The 23,300-nt window shown below is 46.0% G+C and overlaps 1 protein-coding gene across 5 annotated transcripts in view; it reads left to right on the top strand.

Annotated features, from left to right (window-relative positions):
- The window catches only part of Nrp2 (neuropilin 2), a 113,508-nt gene extending 92,512 nt beyond the window's left edge, over positions 1-20,996 (top strand). For 2 of the 5 annotated variants that reach the window (XM_050154350.1, XM_050154351.1), the window contains exons 16-17: positions 16,148-16,198; positions 19,352-20,996. In XM_050154350.1, the coding sequence (XP_050010307.1) occupies positions 16,148-16,198; positions 19,352-19,656 (356 nt within the window). In that variant the 3' untranslated portion in view covers positions 19,657-20,996. Of the gene's footprint in view, positions 1-413; positions 3,651-16,147; positions 16,199-19,351 lie in introns of those variants that run through there. The other 3 variants (XM_050154353.1, XM_050154354.1, XM_050154352.1) reach the window with 2 other exon arrangements.
- The last annotated feature ends 2,304 nt before the right edge of the window (positions 20,997-23,300 follow it).

The raw sequence follows: 23,300 nt of genomic DNA, 5'->3' as shown, positions 1-23,300 counted from the left end.
AGAGAGAGAGAGAGAGAGAGAGAGAGAGAGAGAGGAGAGAATTAACACTTTTACACATGATAAAATAATTCTGCTTAAACAGCAGCAAAGAAAGATTTGTAAGGGTAGCACTCTTGGCTGAAGCTTATTTACTGACTGTCTCCGAGCCTGTTTCCTCATCTGTAGGATGGGTTAAATAAGTACCTGACGTATACAGGGACCAATGGAGAGATTGCAGCATTATAAACTGCTTGGTATATATGAAGGTGGACTGCCACCAAGTCCCTGGTCCCCTGCTGTATATTCCAAAGCATGTGTGTTTCTCAATTTCTTTCTTTTCTTTTTTAATTATTTCTTTTTTTAAAAAAATTGATTTTTTTTTATGAGTCCGCATGCTCTCAGCCCTAGCAACACTCTCTGTGTCTTTCCCCCAGGGGGCACCCTCCCGCCAGGGACCGAGCCCACAGTGGACACGGTGCCCGTGCAGCCCATCCCAGCCTACTGGTATTACGTTATGGCAGCAGGGGGCGCAGTGCTGGTGCTGGTCTCCGTCGCGCTGGCCTTGGTGCTCCACTACCACCGGTTCCGCTATGCGGCCAAGAAGACCGATCACTCCATCACCTACAAAACCTCCCACTACTCCAACGGGGCCCCTCTGGCGGTGGAGCCCACCCTAACCATTAAGCTAGAGCAAGAGCGGGGCTCACACTGCTGAGGGCCGAAGCAGGAACAGCGCCCAAACAAACAAGAAAGACTGCAAACACGTTGCCTCGATTTTGCACTTTTTTCGCCTCGCCTAGTCTCTGCGTGAACCCGCAGACAGCTCTCTCCAGGGTCCCCAACCCTGAGCGCTGTTATCTGCCCCAACCGGTCTCTGTGGTCCTTGGTTCTTCTTTCTTTGCTCTGGTGTTTTTGTTTGTTTTCCTTATCATTTTTCCTTTTCTTCTTTCCTTTTAATCTTCATGCTTTTCTTTCCTTTCTTCTTTCCCTCTTTTCTTACCTTCCTTTTTCCTTTCTTCCTTCCTTTCTTCTCTCTTTGTTTCTTTCCTCTTTCTTTTTTTCATGATTCTAAACCAACAAAACTCAACTCTAATGCTGCATCTGGACCCCCAGAAGTGATCACCCCTAAGCACTCCGCAACCCAAGGCTCAGTTGGTTTTGTTCCAGAGACAGGCCCTCTTGTTTTCTCCTCTCCTTGCCTTATCCCATCCCTCCTCTCCTGGGCAGGTTGCCAGGTGTCTTGAAGGGAGCCTGGTTCTGTATGTATGTACACAGTACACTCCCATGTGAAGAGGTGTGTGTGTGTGTGTGTGTTTTTGTGTGTGTGTGTAGTGGGTGTGCGAGGGAGAGACTGACTCACTGTGGGGGGGAGTGTGGGTGTGTGTAGAGAGGACCCTTCACTCTTGCGTTACTTCTCCTGGGGGACATTTTACAAGAAAATAATATACTGTACACATTTTGTTTACTTGGAGAAGAAACTGAAGCTTTTTTGTTGCCTTATCTAGCTCTGTCTGGCTGGGTTTTTGTTGGCTGTCATTGTCATCTCTAGGTACCTAGAAAACTAGAGGCCACATGGAATACAATGTGGCTGCACCCATCAGTATCCCCCATCTCCAACACACCTGACCCAAGAGGATGGTTCCTCCAGGGTACTCAGACCTGGTCCCTTTTGTTATGTCTCCTGTGTCTTTGAAATCACAAGATAACAGCCATTGGGTTCATGGAGCCGTCCTCACTTCCAGTCCTGAAGCAAATGTGTCTCATGTTGCCTTATAAAAGGAAAAGAAGAAGAAGAAGAAAGTTTATATTGAATGTTTAGCTCTGGTGGTTCATCCATGGACTAGGTCCTAAAGACTAACACACCTGGGGTGATGGCAATGCAGTCATCTGTTTAAACTGAGAGCAAGAGGGGAAGAGAGAGAGAGCAGATGGAAGGATTCAAATGTTGTCTTTTCAAAGTCTCCTCAACCCGGGGCATCACTGCATTGAGCCTAGCCTGGGATGGGGTTGATTAAAAAGGTATTCTTTGGTATTATTTTGGTCATTGTAACAGCATTTGTAAACTATGAGGGAGAGGGTGTTATTGCTTTCTTTTCGTGGTGTTAATGTCTGAAGCATAAGGCTGTCCACCTGACTTATTCAGATACTATGAGAACACAGAAAGGAATCATTCGCTGAAGTGTACCAGTGTGCTGCCTCTTAAAGCATTTACGTCATCTAGGCTGGTGGACTGGCTGATATCTGCAGATGCCACAGCATGGGCAAAGAGAAGGTGCATGAAAAAAGCACACCCATCACTGCCTGCTCTTCCTCCCCAAACAACGCACAGGGAGGGATGTTAGTGAGCTGTGCCCAGTGATGCTGTGCAAAGGATGGATTAAATGACAAAGTCAGCTTCATTGTAAGAAAGTCTGTGTTTGAAAATTTCGAATATACCAGGGCTCAGTTTGGAGGTGTTTGTTTTCTGCCCCCCCCCCCGAAAGTCTCTTGGGAAGTGTAAAATTCTGTCAGGATGCTTTACTGATCAGAACATCTTCAGACACCCTCTAAGAACAAAATACTAATGATTCTTTTTTTTAATTGCTTGGGCGAGAGCCATAAGACATTCTTGTGGAGTAGCCAGAGAGGTCCCTCTAGCAGATTCTCAGTTTTTGTATCTGGTTCCTTTCATCTTGCTTAAAGGATGTGGTCTCCCACTCTTACTTTGTTTCAAAGACCTATTCTGTCTCAACTACATCAACCCTGCCAAGAAAAGAAAAGATGAAAGGCTAGAGTGTGGCTACTTTGAGTTGTCCTACCTCAACTGAAGATGGAGAAGGAAGGAAGCATGAGCAGGAGGTGGGCAGCAGCCCGGGGCACTAAGAAAATTCTGCCAGTCACCAAAGGTTTTTTTTTTTTAAGATTGTTCACCTCTAGCTGAGTACTTAGGGACAGGCATTCTTTGCAAATGATTGACATTCCTACAGGTGTCCTGTGGAGGCATCAGAAGACCATAGCTAGAAAATCTATCCGATGTAGCAAAAGCAAGATGGCAGACACTTTGTGAGCTTGTTCTTTGCTCATCCAATGCTCGAGGCAGGCAGCACCATCTTCAAGTACATGTTATAGATGGTGAATCCCATGATGCCCGTCAGCTGTGATTCGTGCTTAAGTGTTCTCTCTCTCCTCTCTTTTGCTTTCTCGCTTTCTCTCTCTCTCTCTCTCTCTCTCTCTCTCTCTCTCTCTTTCCTGCTCCCCCACTCCAGCATCTTTGGTAGTATTTTCTAAAAGGGTAGCTCATGTAAAATGCCATGTGCTGCTTTAAAAAGCAAAACTCCCTATCTGGTAGGGGAGGAAAGTGTCACTCTTCTAAGGAAACTGGACTGGACAGATGAACGTTGCTCCAGTGTCTTGGTATCCCAGAAGACAGAGCGGTGATACCAACGGTAAAATGTGAACGAGTGCACAAATGAGGTGAAGGGCCAGCTGGGGCTGGAAAGCATTTGCCTTATGAGAGGTCTCACAAGAACCCTTCCTTGAGAGCACGCTAGCAACCGCCCTGCCTGTTGCTGGCAAATGCAGAAAAGGAAAAACAAAACAAATGTAGCATTGCCATTGACAAAACACGATCCCGAAAATAAACTCCTCCTCTCCCTTGTCCCACTCCTCTTGATTAAAACCAGAATAGGCAATCCAGTGATATTTTTGATGTCGATATCCCATCTTTTAAAAGACTCCATCCTTAAAATAAAAATGAGCAGGCAAGCAAACACCTACAAGGTCAAAAATTACCAAAGAATAACAAAACAAGAAAACCTAAAGATTTTTACTTCCTGTTCTTATCCCCTCTCCCTATAACTGTGATGTCCCCTGCATCGCTCAGTTGCCTGTGTGTCAAAATAACTCGTGGATGTTGGAAACTATTTGAAAATGTATTGTGTGGAATGTAATAAAATGATGATATTTTTATACAAACATCTGGGTTTCTTTCCCCCACCCTTTGCCTGTAAGAACAAAGTTTGAAGTATAAGCCTTGAAAAAAATTGATGTCTCCAAAGTTCACACTTCGCCTTCTGAGCTATGGGGCATTTGTGTGGGAGGGAGAGATGTACTCTCCTTGAAGCTGAAGGCCAGCACTCCTTTCTTTCAATTTTCATTGCTGCTTGTTAGGAGTTTTATCCAATTTGTGCAGCTGAGCCAACTTTTATGATTGGTGTGGGATTTTTGTGAAAGTTGCTAAGTGCTAAATTGCTCAATGTAATTCCACAAAATTTGTCTCGATGGCAAATCCGTGGAGACTGGCATCTCCTTTCAAACTGCCCCAGGGGAGTGGGTGCAGCTCTTGTGTATGCTGCACTCAGCTCCGAAGACATACAGTCTTTCTTCTGGAAAAGAAATGATGACCTTTTGTCCCACGCCTATCAAATTATTACTTTCTGGGGGACATTGATCTCCAATTTATGAATGATTTCCCTGGACCAAGAAGAACAGGAATTTTTAGCATGTTCAGGGCTCAGAGATGGTCAAGATTTTGGAGAGATGATGAAAATTATGGGATAGACATTGTGTACCTGAGGTTGTCTGAGTGGACATTCATAAAATAAGCAGTCTATAAAAGGTATAAGCTGAAAGAGGCTTGCTCGAGAGTCTGATCTTCTTCAACAAGTGGTTTTTGCATGGTTTGTTTTGGCTTGGTCCACCTCTGTGAGTAGTTAATGATATGGTTGTGGGAGAGAGTTGAATCTGAAGGTGATTCCTGTGGGAAAAATACATATGAAAGGCAACTTCCTAGTGGCTTTGAGTCCCTCAGCAGGAGGCAAGAATTGGTCACAAGAGGATTCACATCACCCCAGAGTCCTAAGAGGCGGAATGTTCATCCTAGATGGTCTTGTAGAGAGAGACCTGCCCAAAGGACCCTGTGTCTGCCAGGGTCCTGATTTTCCTTGGGTACTATGGAAACCTAGACCCGGGATTCAGCACCTCCCAAATCTAAAGCCTGTCCTAACACTGCACAAGGGAGCCTGACTTTTCAAATCGCACGGGAAACTGTTAGTACAGATGGCTCAGGGCAGATGTCATTATCTGTCCTCTGCAGGAGCATGAAGTTGAACATCCATGATTAGAGCAGGGCCTGTATTTCCTGTGCCAAGCCCAATTACCCATTCTGTCTAAGTAACATTTGGCTGGCCTAAAACTGTTTGTTCCCGCTAACAAAGGGCAAAATGGAAGCATCTCAATGTAATTATTTCGAGTAAAGACCCAGACTCGGTCCACATTCACTTGCCATGACCTAGAACCACACATGCCAGGATGAACTGAATTAGTCAGAGCGCATGCTTTGTTGGCATTGATCACATTTTTGGGGCGACTTTTGGGGGAGTATTCTACTTTGACACTGGGGCCAAGACTTATTTTCTCCCCAAGAGGGTAACAGCCACCAGGAGTCAATTTTACCCATCATTCACAACATTTTGACCAGTAAACATTTTGCATGTATTTCAGATTTAACCCAAGTGTAAATTATGTTTCCATGAATCACAGAGTGCAGATGTCAAAGCCCAGCTTACTCTGTACTTACTTCTACCTGGCCTTTACTATGACTTAAACACACATTCTTGCTTCAACACTGCCCTCCTAGTCCAGACCACCAAAGCCCAGCCAAGCCAGCATGTTTGTTTTCCCCACTGTTCTTCACCGACTGTGTGGTTGCTCTGCACAGACATTGCGGTCTTTTGAAATCTGTGATGAAATGAAGCTCATTTTGAAGTTTTGATTTGTCTGCATTGTGGCCGCACATCTGAGGCAAATGCAGACCCATAGGTGTGGGCTTGGTTTGGTTGCTGCTGTTGTTTTTCTCTTTAGTTGTGCAGAGCGCCAGGGCTCTGGAGCAGCTGTAATTTGCCTTTCATCCACTTCAGTGATGGCCCAAAGACAACACAAAACAAGTCCAGCCAGAGAAAAAGGAGGAGAGAGGGGGATGGGGGGTGCGGTGGGGATTGTCCTATACAAAGAAGTTAGAAGCTGGAAGTGGTGGAGGATTTAATTAAGCTTCACCTAGGTCAGGTGCGTAGGAGTTTGCTGAGGTCAACTGGAACCAGAAACTGCTCCCTTAGGAGTCATGGGCCGTCGCTGCAGCTGGAGTATGTGTGCACTGACCCCTGGAGCCCTGCTAACTGGAATGCTACAGATTTCAGAACTCTCTACAGAGCAGAGCCCTAGTTAGCAAGATGGGGGGGGGGGATAACCTGCAGAAGCCATTTCTGCCCCAAATCCTATGGACAAAGGACCCACAAATATCTCTCTTCTGGGTAATGCCATTGCTCTTGGGAATTGCCTGCCATGACCTTAAAGAGCCACAAGAAGTAATTATGAATAGTTAATGATAATCTAATGTAAATTCCCATGGGCATTGGACCGCGAAATGAGAAACATCTCCAGACGGACTAAGAACAGAAGGCCTGGAGGCAAGGCTGGGCGTTGGGTGAGAAAACACCTTCTCTCTCTCTCTCTCTCTCTCTCTCTCTCTCTCTCTCTCTCTCTCTCTGTTTGTAAGTGTATATGATTACATTTCAAAAAGAAGTACAATACTACAGAAAAAGCAATTATTCCCTTTTGGCTTGACCCACCCCATCTCGTCCCCAGAAGTGACCACAAAGATGATCTGAAGCCGTCTCTTTACATCTTTATAAGCACACAAGTTCATGTCCAATTATGTAGCTTGGTTTAGCTGGAGTTCTATCATGGTTCTTCTTCTCTCGCCTGGATAATCTACTTCTTTTTCATGGGACGTCTTGAAGATTCTTTGGTCCCCATGGTCAGGTTTTACCCCTCCCCCCATTCCGGCCATATCGCGTGGATGTGTCGTAGTTTATTAATCATCCCCCCATTTGCGGTTCCTTTTGTCTAGTTTTCCACTGTTGCAGTTGATACTACCATGAACACTGTTGAAGTTTTGCTTCTTTTTCTCTTTGCCTTTTTAATAAACAATGCAAATAAATAGCGAAGGTTTGCCATGAAGGAACTTGTTTCCATGTGGGAGAACAGGAGAAACCAGGGGACCCCATGGGTATGGATCACTTCGTGCATTTGCAGAAAACACTTACTCTCTGTGCCACTCTCTAAAGTAGGCACAGCCCTTGCCACAGAAGACTCTGGACAGTTTTAGAAAATTTATAACTCAGGCAGTTCTTCTCTAGAACTTGAAGATATTTTTTAACTGCCAGGTTTGTAGAGAACACAGTCCTGTCTGAAAGTGGCAGCTGTAGCCCAGGTTGATTTTGTCCCTAGGTTCGGCAAAGAGCCCTGCTGTCCGTGATTAATGAGTTCTGCTTGGTTTCTGCAAAGGGCGACTGTGCTGTGCCTTGTTGTTATTTATTTATGTTTTCTACTAAAAAATTTATGTAAAAATATCCTTTAAGGCCATTGCACAGCATTGTACTGCAGACCAGATGATTCCAGAAACTTCAGGTAGACCCACGTGCCAAGAGAAAGTCTGAAATCCTAGAGGCCCCCAAAGGAGGACCTGGAGAGAAACAGTGTTTGTGGGCTGAGAGGGGGCACCAATCTTTCTTCCAAGGAGGCTTGGGGCTTTGGCAATAAAGGAAAGACATTGGCAGCAGGGCTGTTGTCTGATGGGATGTCGCAAAATGTAGGCAAATCTATTTATCCCACAGAATGGCGGCAGGAGAAGCAAAGAGACCTGAGTCCAATACACTATTTCTAAGAAGAGCACTGCCTTGAGTTTTATTGTATGTGAGACAAGAGGGTCACAGTATTAGCTCATTAGCTCTGAGCACAGGGAAGAGTGTCTAGGGCCATGCATGTGCCTTGTGGGCTTTCTCTTAATCTGCAAAAGAACTAGGGTCCCTTCCTCTTGGGCCTTCGAACTGTGCACGTGACTGGAAATAAAGAAGGCCCAGAGTGAGACCTGGCAGCTTGCGGGTATCTTTTAGATCCAGTCATAACAGGAGTGCGCAAAGAACTTTGAACTGACATGTCCCTGACCAAAATCCTGCTAACCATAAAAACACATTTTAGCCCCAAGGACGTTTTTGTCTTTTGTATTGCCTTATACTATCAGAGGCTAGAAGGAGTATTGTAATGATTTGGAGAGGCTGTTGTGCCTCTCAATCGCTTCTCTAGGAATAGCTCATCATATGGAATCGAGAATGAGAAGATAGTCATTGGGACCTAGACCAAATGACTAGGGTACGTCCTAAGAGCTCAGAGAAGTCACCATAGCCCGAGCCAACTGTGCACCAAAGGTGTGATCCAATCAATAAAGTTCATGGGAAGTGTTGGGCCCGGCATCATTTCCAGGGTCTGAGATTCCAGATGGGGCCACTGCACCTGTCTGTCCTGCACTTGCTCAAGGAAGACCAAATCCTCACCTCCACCCCTGTGTCAGGTACGGTTCATCTTCAGAGTCCACCCTCTCCCTCTTGGTAGTCTCTTCTGTTTTCTGGTGTGTTTACATTCTCTCTGCCATCCTTTGCCAATGCCTTCTCTTGGAAAAAAATCAAAGGGAAGAGTCCTTCACTCAAGGAAAGTTCTTGTGAGAGGACAGAACAGTTCTGTTGGGATCGTAATCCTCAACCACCAGCAAGAAGCTGGAGAAATTTATCTTGCGAATGGACTGAGAAAGATGCCGTTTTGGCCTCTGTAAAATTACATTATTAGAAACTCGTTCTTACTTATATGAACATATAAGCAGAGCCCAACTCATGAGTATTGTGAATTTTCTTGGTGACAGTGGTGGAGTTTGTTAGCCTTCTAGAAAATGCCCACTTTCACATGAGAAGTTAGTGTCCGTTTTGATTCTTCAAGTCTGTCTTCCCTCTTGTTGATCAAAGTTGTGCCAAACCCCACTTCTGAGGGATGTTTCTTGTAACTTTTATGGCTTGGGTAATAAAATGTCCCCAAAGACTTAATCTAGAGTTGGTAGAGATCTGACTGTGTCCCAAGGACACTGGCTTAATCATTGGTTCAAGTCGTTGATAGATAAACGTGAAACAGGCTAGCAGAATGTGGGATGTGGCTGGAGAAAGTAGACACTGAGGGCGCGCCTTGTTGTCCTTCTCTCTCTCCTTCCCAAAGCTCACTGTGAAGGGAACAGTTTTGCTCGGCCCTTCCCTTCTTGCCATGCTCTGCCTCCTTGAGAGTCCACAGTAAGGGAACCACGTGACTGCTGATTATGAAACCTCTGGCAAAGCGAACAGCCCCCCCCCTTTGTTTGTCCCCTCAGGCATTTTGGTCCCTGTGATGACAAACTGACTGTACAGCCCGCTTGATTACTGGGACTTTAGGACGGAAGAAATGGCAAAAGTCCCACCGGGGAAAGAAGATTCTCTGGCATATACATTTAGAAGAATTCCTTTTTTCTTTGCATCTCTGGGAACGCAGGGAGAGAGGTAGAGGGCCTTTCCCCGGAGAGTCTCCGTGTCTTCCCTCCATCTTTCCTTAATAAGTCTAGCCCACAGAAAGGACAGAGAGCCAATTGCTTGTTGACACACCTACCTTGGGAGATGGAGAGATTCCATAACTTTCTGCCCTGCCTTGTAAGCTCATCTATATTATAGCTAAACACGTCTCTGGCTGCATTTTTCCTTTCATGCAATAGTTGAGGCTCAATGCAGAATTCCTGGCCCCAGCTGCGCCTCTCCCTCCGTGCTTGAATGTATTACTAGGTCATCTCACAGCCTTCTTGTTTGCCGTTAACATTTCCAAATGTTTTTAGGGGTTCTTCCTAGTTTTTAACTAAGAATAATAGAAAATAATGACGGCATGCAAGATCAGACTCCCCCAGTAATCTCATACCAACCTTCTTTGTCTTTTCCTAATGGAAGCCACATGGAAAAATTCCAAAAATTGTTTTTTCCATGCCCCTCCATCCATTTGATTATACCCTGAAAGGTAGAAATCCATCCTATAGGATCTTCTGGGGGAGGGGGGGTGCTGCTAAACTCAGGCCAAACCCAGCAAGGGAGAGCAGCTCTCGAGTAGCCTGACTCTCAAATGCAGATTTGGCAGGGTCTCTATCAACATCTGAACTGCTGGCTCCTCTCTGTAACTGGGGATGAACAAGCTGAATTAGGGAAATTAAGTGTGGTTGGGAGGAAGAATCCTCAGCCAGTACTAAACGCTAAACCAAATTAAACATTTTGAAGTGCCAAGAAATATCTCCTTAGCCCTTCATTATTTCTGGTTTATTGAGATCTCGGTGTCGTGTCTCCTGCTGGGAAAATAAAATAAAACAGAACGGCTGAGAGAATTTTCTGAAGGCGAACTTCCACCTGGATGACCCGTAGATTCAGCTGGCTTGGGGCTTCCGGAACTTGGAATCAAACCCAATAACGGTTCTAAGCAGCCAAGAGCGTATCCCCAATAAGTCACAGGCTGTAAACAAGGTGCTGAAAATCTGTAGCTTGCGTTCAGTCTCTCTCTGTTTTGTTCAGTGCCTTCCTGCGTTCGACCTCCCTCCGTCCACTTCCTCCCCACAAGAGAATTGACGACACTTGGTACCTGCAGAAACAAACACGGTCAGAGGTTCCCTGTGATAGGCTCTTGACTTCTGTCAAAGGTAGTTAAATTTTAGTGGTTTCTGTAGGCATGGAGACTCGCTTTCTCCGAGACGTGATTAGCCCAGTTCCAGTTGTGAGGCGAGGGTCACCCAGGAGCCATTTTGTCACCAAGTCTACAATTAACAGCACTGGTTTCTGAGTCAAACACTCAGGTGTTGAAAACGTGGAACTTAGTGACTCCCAACGCTCCATGCTTCTCATGCTTCTTCTCCCTGACTTCAGAGAGGACAGGGCCAGGGTGAGGGATGGTCGGTGAGTACTGTGGGGATGGCAAGGCCCTTGTGTTTAGAAGTCTCCTTGTGTATGTCAGCCCTCATCAGGAGGGCAGATCGGTGGAGCATGGAGAGACAGCTCAGCTGTTAAGAATGTATACTATTCTTGTAGACAACCAGCTCACAGCCACCTGTAACTCCAGCGCCAGGGACTCCAGCACCCTCTTCTGGCTTCCGTGGGCACTCACACAGGACATGCCCACTCACACAAACACACTTTAGAACAAAATAGAATCAGTGTTTTGTAAGGAAGGAACGGTAACTGCTAAGATGGGTTCCAGAGCAGAGGAGCTCAGAGTGGGTGGACCCAGGACAGGCAGAACTCTGACGTCTAGGACCAAACTGAGAAATGGACGCCTGCTCCTGGGCCTGCGCTTCTCTATGCCCCGTGCTGCCTCTGCTCAGGATCAGAGCAGCGCTAAACCAAGCGTTCCTCTGAATGTCTTCCCCCATGCTCTGGGTGTCAAGCTTGGTCTCTCACACTCCTGCTTAGTGTTGCATCGGGAGGGGCTCATCGGAGAAAATCAGCGCATCAGTGTTCTGAAATGATCACACGCAAGTGACCCGGGGATGGGCTGTCTTAAATTATTTAAAAGCAGCCAGTGGCTTGAAGCAGGCTGGCCATTCCCCTGGCAAGCTTGTGAAGTTCTCTTACGATGCAGAGAGTACACAGCATACTGGCAAGGCCGCTGCACTCACAGTAGACCACAGCATACCAAGTGGTGAGAGTGAGGGCTGAGAATCTCCTGACAGAATCTGCAGAAAGGGGAGGGGCCCGGGATAGGAAGAAAGCCAGAGCAAGAATTCTATCTGGAGAGCTGAAAATCAAGGTTGGTGGGCTTTCCCAGCTGCAGGTTGGCGTATCAAGGGCTGTTTCCCCTGACTAGCATGTGTGGTCCGACAGTCCCAGGCAGTATTCCAGGCCCCTCGGGGGAGAAGCACTCACTTTAGTGAGTAGGCGTGGATACTCACCGTTGGTGCCACAGTGCTATGCTCTGCTGTCCGGGACACCACCATGTTGACGCTTCTAGGGTGAGGGAGTTATGGAGACGTGCAGAGATGTTTGGGTAACTAGCCTCTGTGTCTCTCATCCCGAAAACACAGCACAGCAGGAGGCAGGCAACGACTTGAGACACTTCTTGTGCCTACTGTCTCTTGATCCTGCAGAAAGAAAGGAACATCTGAGGGAACAAGGTGACTCTTGGACCTCAGGCCACCGCTTCCACATGAAAGTGTCCAGGGCTTTGTTAGTTATTGGTTTTCACTTTGGGATGGGGGCAACTCCGCTGGCGTGGCTGTTCAAGCTATGGCTAACCCCTTTCAGGCACCTGAGCTCATCTTAGCCTCTCACTGCCTGGTCTTCAGCAGCTGAGAGCAGGTACCAGTCTGCCTCACTGGTAGAGGAAGACACAGTAGGATATTTGTGAGTCATGGGAGATACAGGCCAAAAAGCCAAGAGATGAGGGTGTGGAGAAAAGGCTCAGCTGCTGATCCTGACAGTCAAACAGATGGGGAACAGAAGAACGTCCCCAAGCCCACCTTGCAGTAGCCGGGATGCTGGAGTATCCCCTTTCCTATACCTGCATCTTCCTTGCTGACAGTTGCCCAACTTTATTTTGCCTAATTCCCTCCCTGGACTCCAGCTGCACTGTGGAGTCCCCTTCATAAATGCTTTCTTTTCCCTGTGCTGTTCTGGGGCTGAGAGTCTTGGTTTCCCAGCTATACTGAGGAGTCTCGATGGTAGACACCCAATTCTATGCACCTGTCTTACCCAAATTCCAGTGTGTTCTCTGGACACCAAGTACACCCTCATTATGAGTGATGTTTGCTTAACTTGTTAGTCAAGACTGCTTTGAAGCATGGTGTGATGCAGCCTCCCCTTTCTAGGTGATGCATTCCAGGGAAATCTTGAAACTCCAAACCTCAGGTCACAAATAAGAAGTCTTTAGAAGCTACCAGCAAAGTGCTGAGTCAGTGATCCAGTCAAGTGGTAGAGGATGCCCATCCTGCTGCCTTGATGGGTAGCAGCAGATCTCTGGGGCTCACTGGCCAGCCATATGGTTTACTGGCCAGCCATAGGGCTCACTGGCCAGCCAGGCTTGCCGAATTGGCAAATTCGAGGCCAATTGTCTGAAAAAACAGAAACAAAAAATAAGGTTGATAGACAACATCTGAGGACAACATTTGATGTTGTCCTTTTGCTTCCCTGTGCATACACACACACACACACACCACCGCCACACACTTCTCTCTCTCTCTTACACACACACACACCACATACACACACACCACAGACTTCTCTCTCTCTCTCTTTCACACACACACACACACACACACACACACCACAGACTTCACTCTCTCTCTTTCACACACACACACACACACACACACACACACACAGATGGCGTAATGGAGATGTGGTTGCAGGGCAGTGTCCTGCATACCCAATGAAAGTTAACAAATCTCAGCAGCCCACTGAGTCCAGTACAGTCTGAGTAACCAAACGGGCAAGGGAGCCATTGCATTAGGCCCTAAGGGTCAGTAGTCAGGCTTTGTAGTCAGACTGGCCTGAGACTGAATTCACACAGGAACCAAGAAGAAAACGGGGTCATGGGAGCACAAAGGTTCAAGTGGGAGTCCTGTGGGTGTTTGAGGTCTCTTCCTGACCTGGACTGCTGCGAGGTTAGCTCATTTCACGCCTCAGCCTCGCTCACACTCACAAACACACCTTACCACTAACACAATTGTGAGTCCTCCTCTCCCAGTGTTGCCCCCGCTGCGGTTGAATTCTAAATACTGTCATCGCCAACCTGTCCTCGGTTCCCCAGCTGGCACAGCATCTTCAGGCTGACATTTCCCCCTCCCACACAGCTGCCACCTCACTCCCTGCCTGGAGCTCCAATCATCCTTCTTCCTGTCTCCTGTGGGAGCCAGGACCCCTCCTTCTGGGCTTCGTGGTGGCAACTGCCCCTCCTTTTCTTACTTGTCTTTGCCAGAACTCCAGAACACCCGCCTCCCCATGTATCAACCTTCTTGCCTGCATCCTAAAAGGAAAGAAACAAACAAATAAAAGCATCCTGACGTTTATCTTGTGGGCTCAACTGAAAAAAACAAGAGGCCAGCAAAAAGCAAAGGAGCTTCCAAGAGAAAAATCTCTTAATCAAATACAGATATCAAGAACACGAGCAAAGGGACTAGAGAAATTGCTATCAAAGTGAACTGCTTTCTGTACAAATGTTCCTTTTATTTGGGTTTTCCCCAGTGTGCTATTCTCTCTTTAGGCTTGGCGAGCAGATGCGCTTTTGAAAAGGCTGATTAACTTCTTCTTTTCTTGACCCCTTCCCACTCACACAAATTCCTGGGATCAGTGTTTATTCCAAGAGCGGACCTGAGCCACTGAAGTGTTCCTTACCTTAAGTGGCCTTTGATTGCCCAGGTGCAGAATCTCAGCTGGGCCTGAGCAATCAATTCCACTGAAACTTAGCAACGGGCCAATTCTTAGGAAGCCATCTTGTCCAGTCCACTGCTTCTAGAGCCAGCAGGCCTAGGGAAAAAATGTCCCCACAGTCACTGCCATCCATTTACCCCTTTCCTTTCTAGATCAATGCCACAGCCTTCCCTCTCTAGTCAGTGATCAGTGGTGACCTCGGTCTTCTTCTCTGGGGTGTGAGATGGAGCAAGGGAGCACTCCAGCCTCTGAGAAATTTTCTTGTCTTTGATAAAGACCAAATCCCTAAAGCATGTGCAGGGTTTTACCCAGAGGTCACTGTTAAGAGCCCATGGTTCTTGCCCTAGTCTGACTCACATAGTACATATATATACAGTATTCTGTATCTTCTAACCTTGAAGATGCTAAGACGTTTGAGCATCCCATCAAACTAATTAATTGTCAGAAATGTGAGCTTTTTCCAGGTTCTTATTTTTAAGAATACATATAATCCTATTTTTAAAAAAGTCTGGGTTGACTTTCACAAGCTCTGTGTGATCCCTGTGACAGACACCACCTGCCTCTTGTAGAATCACGTTCACATCTTCATTTCAAAGAAACAGCCTGCTTTGTGGGGGCCTGGAGGGTAATGCAGGAGATGGGCATCGAGGTAGAAAAGCTGGCATGGCCTGCAGATGCCAGTTGCTACACTAAAGCATGCTGGGACTGGGCTGGAGTCGTAGAGGACCAGTGCCACATGGCAGTGGTCCTTTGAGTGGATCTTGGCAGGTTGTTCCGTGCGGCCTTTTCTAGAGGCTGTGGGATGTCGAGACGCTTTAGCACTCCGCCAGGAGGGAAGGAGACTTTTAGTATGATTGGAAATGAGTAGATTCTTTTAAAGAATGACAGTGATAGATCTCTCAGTTCAGTTCATGGTCAAGGTGATGGTCCCCGATACACAAAGGCTGACGAGCCAGACATTGCGTGTGGTCTAAAGTTCTTTCTTCTCCTTGTTACTTCAGCTGTTTGAGGTTTTGAGTGTCCTAATTAGCTGGAGACGTGGGCAGAAATGAGAAGACTGTTTACTATCACACATTTGAATCTCTTTTTAAATGGTTTAACATTTTAGACAGGTAATTTCCTTTGGTTCGGATTTCTGTAAATTGGACAATGTTGTGCATAAAACACCTTCAAATTATCATATAAAAGAAAAAGATAGGCATTGAAAATACTGGAAAATTTCAGGGTAAATGAATTTAGTAGCTCTATTCAAGCCTGAACTAGTTAGGTTGGGTGCCTATGTTTGATCTAGTCTAAGCTGTAAACAAACAAACAAACAAAACATAAAAATAGCCTGGGATGGAGAAGGTAAGAAACAGCAGCACAGGTGGAAGGGAAGAAGACATCGAGGCCGTCTTTCCAATCCTTTTACATTGAGGCATCTGATGATGAAGCATGACCTCCTTCAGCTGCCCCGTGGTTAAAGAATCCATGACTTAGCACTTTGTGTCTACTGAGATTCCTGCATGTGGGGAAATTTAGTTTGCTGCGTTAAGTATTTGTCATTGTAATGGTGGCTGGGGATACACATAGAAGTCAAGGGGCCTCCCTGAAACCCACACCTCAGATAGTAATGAAGGGCAGTTATGAAAACACAAGGGACAGAGGTTACTTATTACTGAAGATGTGACCTTTCTTTGTGTTTCTCGTTATTGTAGGAAGAAAGCTCTTTTGCGAGAGAAATACCCTAGCGACACGCATGCTAAATGATCTAAAAGCGCGGGGTTCTCTAGAAGCCCACCGCAATGGGGAACCAGGCTCAAAAATGGTTGAGTCTCTGCCTTTTGGTTGCAATGACAGAACTTCTGATAATTTGGTTGTTTGTTTTCCTTTTTTCTTTATTTTAATAGTGGACATTCCCGACATCCATGGGGGAGAGGGCTATGAAGATGAAATTGATGGTGGGTATCACTGTGATTTAACAGATAATCATGAAATTCAACTTTTGTTAAAAACATCAACAAAAAATAATGTTCTGGCTATTGGAAGACCAGCATTTAGAACTATCAGTCAGAAATATAAGTGAAAAGAGCCCAGAGGAGAACAAAGAAACCACTAATTACTTTGCGAAGGTCAAATCTCCAGGTATAGAAAGTTTATCGGATTTTCTTGGCCTAATCCAAAACAGGCCCCCATTTCAGGCAACTTCCTTTATCGGTTGTCTTCAAATCTGGATAAACCCTTTAGAGGTGTAAAGTGAGCTCCTCTTTGCTGTCAGTGCTTGACCCCAGTGACATCCTCCACAGAGAGGCCTGAGTGAGTTGTCTGTCCGTGAACCGTCTCCAGCTAGCATGGGCAGTGCACTCCACCACTTACAGGGAATCTTGTCCAACTATCCAAGATGCCAGGTCTTGCTTATTGAAGACTTAAGGGTTTGGTTCATGCTGGCCACCTCATTTTTTCACACTTATTCCAAGCTCTATCTTGGCATTTCAAATGCACATACTTCTAGAGGCTAATTCAAGAGTCCTGGGGGCGGGGAGGCAAACACGTAGATGTAATTTCTACCTTGAACTCAGTAGTGAAGTCCTCCGGGACTTTTGTGAGCACCAAGTCTGATGACCGGGAGCCCCCTCCACTCACAGAACAACTTCAGGTCAAGACTGAACATTTAGAAGTTCCTAGAGAAGTTGCTTTTAACCTGACCTTAGTTAGAAACGTCAAGCGTAGTTATAGAAACTGGAGTGACAAACCCAAACAGCACCTTGTCAGCTGGCTGCAGGAGCTCCCTGCACAAACCACTCCAACTCTCCTTTTATGGGCAAAAGAGCTCAAGTGGCCGTCATGGGAGTCTGCAGTAGATCAAGGAGAAGCGCTAACGTCTAAAGCGAGAGGAGGGGTGTGCAGGGGGCTGTCTCCTGGCCCTTTAACTCCTCTGTGGCAAACCGGAGTGAGTTACCTGGTCACTCAGGTCCTTTAAACCTCGGTTGCAGCACCTACTAACAAAAATGTAGTTCCCTCTCCTTCCCTCGTGGACTTTTTAGGGGACCCTGAGGAGCTGGGTCCCACACACAGTTCCTAAGGATGTCTTTTCCTGAGTCGATGGCAAGGCCACAAACTGGGTGTTTCTCCTACAGAATTTGTTTTCTTCCCACTTTGGAGGCTTGTCCTAGGTGAAGGTATGGACAAGGCTGGTTCTTTCTGAAAGTGTGAGGTTCTCTTCCCCCCATCACTCCCCCCCTCCCTGGTTTGTACTCTTCCCCCCATCACTCCCCCCCCTCCCTGGTTTGTACATGACCATTTCTGAATTTGCTCATGTCTACGTTCCTCCTTTCTGTGAAGTACCAGTCAGATTGGGTTAGGGCTCAACCTAATGGCCTCTTCTTGTTGCCTCAGCAAAGGCCTTGACTCCCAGTAAGATCGCACCCTACTAACATGCTAAGCGTTTGAACTTAAACATGTGAGCCAGTTTAACCTGTACCAATCTAGTGTAGCTGTCAAGGAGGGCTGAGGGCTAGAAAGAAAATGTGCTACTTACATGGGCAGGAATGCCAAGCGGGGAAACTCATGATATAAAAACAGTCTCAGGCTGTGCTTTGATTTAACTTGAGGCGGTTGGAAGTGAGGCATAAGATAGACAAATGAGCCCACAGCACATGATCCATCCTGGGCACTTCACTGTCCCCCGAGGAGTCTGCTAAACCCTGAGTGCTGGAGACACATCAGAGGGGCGGCACACCTGCCTAGTGTGCATGGCGCCCTGGGTTTGATTGTCACCAGCAAAACAAACAAAACAACAAAACCTGAACTAAGTAATGGAAGTTGGTTTACTTAAACATCCGCTGTGTATCTATTTCTGTCTTTCTTCTGTAGTATTAGGGATTGAATTTAGGACCTCAGGCATCTGAGGCAAGTGCTCTATCACCAAATATATCACCAGTCCTTAAAGAACAAATATGGAGGAGCTGGGACTGTAGCTCAGTTGGCAAAGAACTTTCCTAGCTATGGGAAGCCCTGAGTTTGATCCCTAACATACATAAAACTGGGGGTGGTGGTACATGCCTGTAATCTCACCACTCAAGAAGTAGATGCAGGTTCAAGGTCAGCCTGGTATGCCCTTTATAAATAAATACAATGATACCATAGAAAGAAAGATAGATAGGTAGGTAGATAGATGCAAACATACATCCATACACATAGATACATACATACAGATAGATACATATATACATACACACGCACATACACATAGATACATACATACATACAAATATACATACATACACATAGAGATAGATAGATAGATAGATAGATAGATAGATACATATACATAGATATAGGTAGATAGATAAATAGATCCAGACAGACAGATACAAATATACATACATACACATAGATAGGTAGGTAGGTAGGTAGGTAGATAGATAGATAGATAGATAGATAGATAGATAGATATCCAGACAGACAGACAGATACAAACATAATACACATAGATAGTTGATTGATAGATAGATAGATAGATAGATAGATAGATAGATAGATGATAGATAGATAGATAGATAGATAGATAGATAATAGATAGATAGATCACACATACATATAGATAGATAATACATACATTCATACAGATATATACATACACATAGACAGACAGATAGATGATAGATAGATAGATAGATAGATAGATAGATAGATAGATACATACATACATACAGATAGATAGATACATACACATAGATAGATAGATAGATAGATAGATAGATAGATAGATAGATAGATAGATAGATAGATATAGATGATAGACAGACAGACAGACAGACAGATAGATAGGGTGAGGCTGTAGTTACCATGTGCCAGGCTGCAAGCACTTGGCAATTATTGGTTCACTAAATCCTCCTAACAACCCAGAAGATTGTTTTATTAATGTCTCCATTTTATAGATGAGAGAATGGAGCCAGGGAAGAGGTTAGGTCCCAGGTCCCAAAAGATACAGCTAGGACATAGAAGCTTTCCAAGTGCCTGCTGCTCACTGCTAAGCCCCAAAGAGACTCGGGGTTGGGGAACCTCAGTTACGATGTCTCCATGCCTATAATTCTGTGTGTTTTGTGCCATAGACGAGTATGAGGGAGACTGGAGCAACTCCTCTTCCCCTACCTCAGGGGCTGGTGGCCCTTCATCCGGCAAAGAGAAGAGCTGGCTGTACACACTGGATCCCATCCTCATCACTATCATCGCCATGAGCTCGCTGGGCGTCCTGCTAGGGGCCACCTGCGCGGGGCTCCTGCTGTACTGCACCTGCTCCTACTCGGGCCTGAGCTCACGCAGTTGCACCACGCTGGAGAACTACAACTTTGAGCTCTACGACGGCCTCAAGCACAAGGTCAAGATGAACCACCAGAAGTGCTGCTCCGAGGCTTGACGGACTGCACCTGAACCGCGTCTGACGCTTCGTCCCAGTGAGAGGAGCTAGGGAAGAGTACATTTTTCCCCCTTTGGAAACTGAATGCCATAATCTCAATCAAACTCATCCAGAATACTGAAGGTATGGACAGGACGGTCTAGGGAGAGAGTGAGATGCAGCCCGGAGGGAGACTGTCGCCCACCAGAATGCAGGAATTCGGCTGCGTCCTCTGTGGAGTCACAGTTCTGTTCATTTGTGGGTTCATTATGATTATGATTGCGTTGTTACATTTTATCTTTTTGGTCTGTGAGCAACTCAAAGAGGCATAAGAGAATGACTTGTCCAGTGGGGAAGTGGGGAGAGGGTTGAGATCCCCTCCTCCCTCTAATCAGCACTTGAAAAGCGAAAGATCTTTCAGCCCTTCCATCTTGAGAAAGGAAACTTAAACAAAAGCCATCCAGTTTAGCTCGTCCTCAGATGGTCTCACAGTTGAAGAGACTTGTTGGGCTGCGTTCAGATTCTGCCAGCCGCCCTAGGAGCTGCCATTTCCAGTCCTAGCATACTGAAGTAGGATGTTATTGCCTTTAGCTTTTTTTAATCCAGGGGAAGATTGCCATTTTAGGGTCAGCCTGAACAATTCTTTCTTATATACAATTTAAAATAAACCAGAACCGAAACTTCACACGCCAGAATCCATAGACACACCTCTATGGTTAGACACAGACAAGCCTTAAAATGCTTTGATGAGTGGGGGCCATTCCTTAATCTAGACCCAGAGTTTGTGACTGTGGGGTGTCCCTTTGTGGGGCCTCTGCTGGTGGCTTTGCCTTTTCTTTTTCCTATTAGTTCTTCTACAACAAATACGTATGTTCACATATGCACACAGCACACACACACACACACAGCACACACACACACACAGAGTGAGAGATGGAGAGAGATTTTTCTCTATTCTCTGGTCTCAGAGCGGGGTGGGAAATCAAGCTGTCAGTGTGTCTCCTCCTGGCCACTAGACAGACATCAGAGCAAAGGAGAAGGAACAAGAACCCAGCTGTGTCGGGAAGACTGAGCAATGTGGACAGAGACATTTCGTCGACTCGGTCTCCTTGCTAGGTTGATGGCACTGATTTCTTGTGGGGAGACTCCATCCTGGCAGGGTGTGAGCGCAGCGGCATCATGAGTCACTGCTACCCACAAGTCCACAAGTGCTGTGGATGGAGTCGTCACCACACTGCTTCAGCCTCAGAAAGACCAGTTCTTTATTCGTACACGTAACGTGCCATGAATACAGACACACACACGTGCACGCACACACACACACACACACACACACACACACACATACACACAGCAGTTTATATGTTTTTTATTAAGTGCCTTGAAAAACAATGAAGACAAACCTATTTTCCCTCTGGGTAGGAATGACGAGTGTCTCACAAGTTAAGGCATTCCTCTCTCTCACCCCGGTGACTCCATTCCCAGCTCCCCTACTCACCGCTGACCCACAGCAGGATGAATCCTGCTACCTGGGGGAAAATCAGACCCTAGATGACTCCTGAAAGGGAGGTATGAAGAACAGAATGAAACTTTGTGAAAGATAAGATTGTCCTCAAGATCCAAATCTTGACTTTGTGTTAAAATGCCTAAAGAGTGTCTGTGCCCTAGAAATACATTACAGGCCCTGCCAGTCTGCCCAGACTGTTGCATATAAGTGGGAAACTGCCTCACTATTTTTGCTGCTGTGGTCACCCACAATTTCATTTGTCTCGAACCCAGGCAAATGAAGAAGGGCGGATGGACTGGCTGGTTCCTTTAAATGTTAACTTATGAAGATGCTAGTTCAGATGGTGATGTCCCAGTGTTTTGTACGCAGAGAGGGAACAGTCCTAGCGACGACTATTTATCCACATGTGTGTGTCTGTGCGCGCCTTTGGGTTCTCTGTATCTACTGTGTATGTGAATGGTCACGTGGATCTCAGTGGTGGTGGTGTGACTTTGACCCAGAGCCTGAGTGTCACGGCTGATCTCGGCACTCATTGGCACAGTGGTAGAGGTAAAAAGTTAAGCTTTTAAGCCCTGGGGGCTTAGTGTTAGATGCCCTCTGAGCTGGGCACACCGTAGAAGAAAGTCTGTGTTAGCTCATTCTCATCTTTACCCCCGCTGCCCCCAATGCAGCTAGAATTCAGAACATTGAGAGCTTGTGGGGAGAAGAGAGGTTCAAAGGCCCACGCTGGGAGCCCTGGCCCTCTCATGACCATTTTACTCTAATTCCCCAAAGACCAGCCCTGTTTAAAGCCTGCAGTTCTAAGTTATGTGCAACTTAACCTGCATCCCTCTACAAGTCCTGCATCCATTTTACTTTGGCTGATTTGAGGCTCTGAGTGGTCCCTGAGGGCTAATCAGAAACAGGGTCCCCAGGGCTACAAGTAGATACCTCACCAAGGCTGGAGGCTGGTCTGTCGTAAGGTGTAAAGAAAGAGGGCTGGGTCTGATTCTGACTTGACCAGTGGACCCCTTGGTGCATTGGTTATCTTTATCTGCAGATAGGCTAACTGGCCCATCTCCTTGAATTGTTCCCTTTGGGAAACCTAACTCACAGTATTGATGTCCTTTTTGCCTTGTACTGAATGACACATTACCTCCACGCTCTCCCGGACTAGGCGGTCCACAGGACCACAGGGTTGCTTTCTCTCTTTGGTGGGGATGGGGAGTTCACAGGGATGAGGGTCCAAGGAATGAGCATGAATGACAAGAAAGCGGGAGGGGGGGAAGTTAAGCTTTTCCAGGATGTGCAGTTTTTGACCATTTGCTGGCTGAGCCAGATCACGGAAACTCGAGAGATTTTACTGTGATTCTACAATGTAAAAAATAAACAATGTCAAACTGTGTTTATATTATTTGTATAAAGCCTTTTTAAGATTACTATTTAAATAAACATTATGCCAGAACTGCATTGTCTTTATTGGAGGCATAAAACAAACTTGGATTTGAGTAACCAGATTGTTCCATGTGTTGGGAACCTTTCCGGATTTTACCACTTACACTTGTGTGTCCTGGGAAATACTCCATGTTAGCCATCTTGGACTTCTACAACAGGATGCATTGGTCAGGTGAGTTAACCATTTAATGCTCTTCATTCTGGAAGCTGAGAAGTCCAATATCAAGGAACCAGCACACTTGGCGACGTTTTAGTTTGTAGACAACTTCTTTCCCTCCATGCACTGTCTCGCCTTTTTTGGGTGAGTTTCTTTGACTGTCTCTTCCTGTGAGAATATTAACCTCATCCTTGCAACCTAACATAAACCTAGTTACTGCCCAAAGACCCCACGGCCTCTATACCATCTCAGAGGTGTATACTTTCAACATATGAATTTGGAGAGAATACCAAATACCCTTCATTCTGAATCAACTGAGGTGGGTTTGTCATTCTCTTGAGACCTTATGACTCAGCTTTGGAGTGAATAGCTTGTACAACTTGTTGGCATTTTATGGCATTTATATCCCGAAGTCAGCAATGGCTCATCTGGCTGGGTGGAATACCTGACTACCTGTAGACCTTACCTGACAGTCCTCAGAAGCTGGGACCCCCCTCACTGTCTCTCCTCTCTTGCCTCTGCTGCTTCTGATTCCTTGCTGTTTCCTGTTTTCTCCAGCTCTTGCTT

Source organism: Alexandromys fortis, unplaced genomic scaffold (assembly GCF_014885135.2).
Source record: "Alexandromys fortis isolate MF-2015 unplaced genomic scaffold, M_Fortis_MF-2015_v1.1 scaffold_40, whole genome shotgun sequence".
Taxonomy (NCBI): Eukaryota; Metazoa; Chordata; class Mammalia; order Rodentia; family Cricetidae; genus Alexandromys; species Alexandromys fortis.
This window is presented reverse-complemented; position numbering and strand designations above follow the sequence as displayed.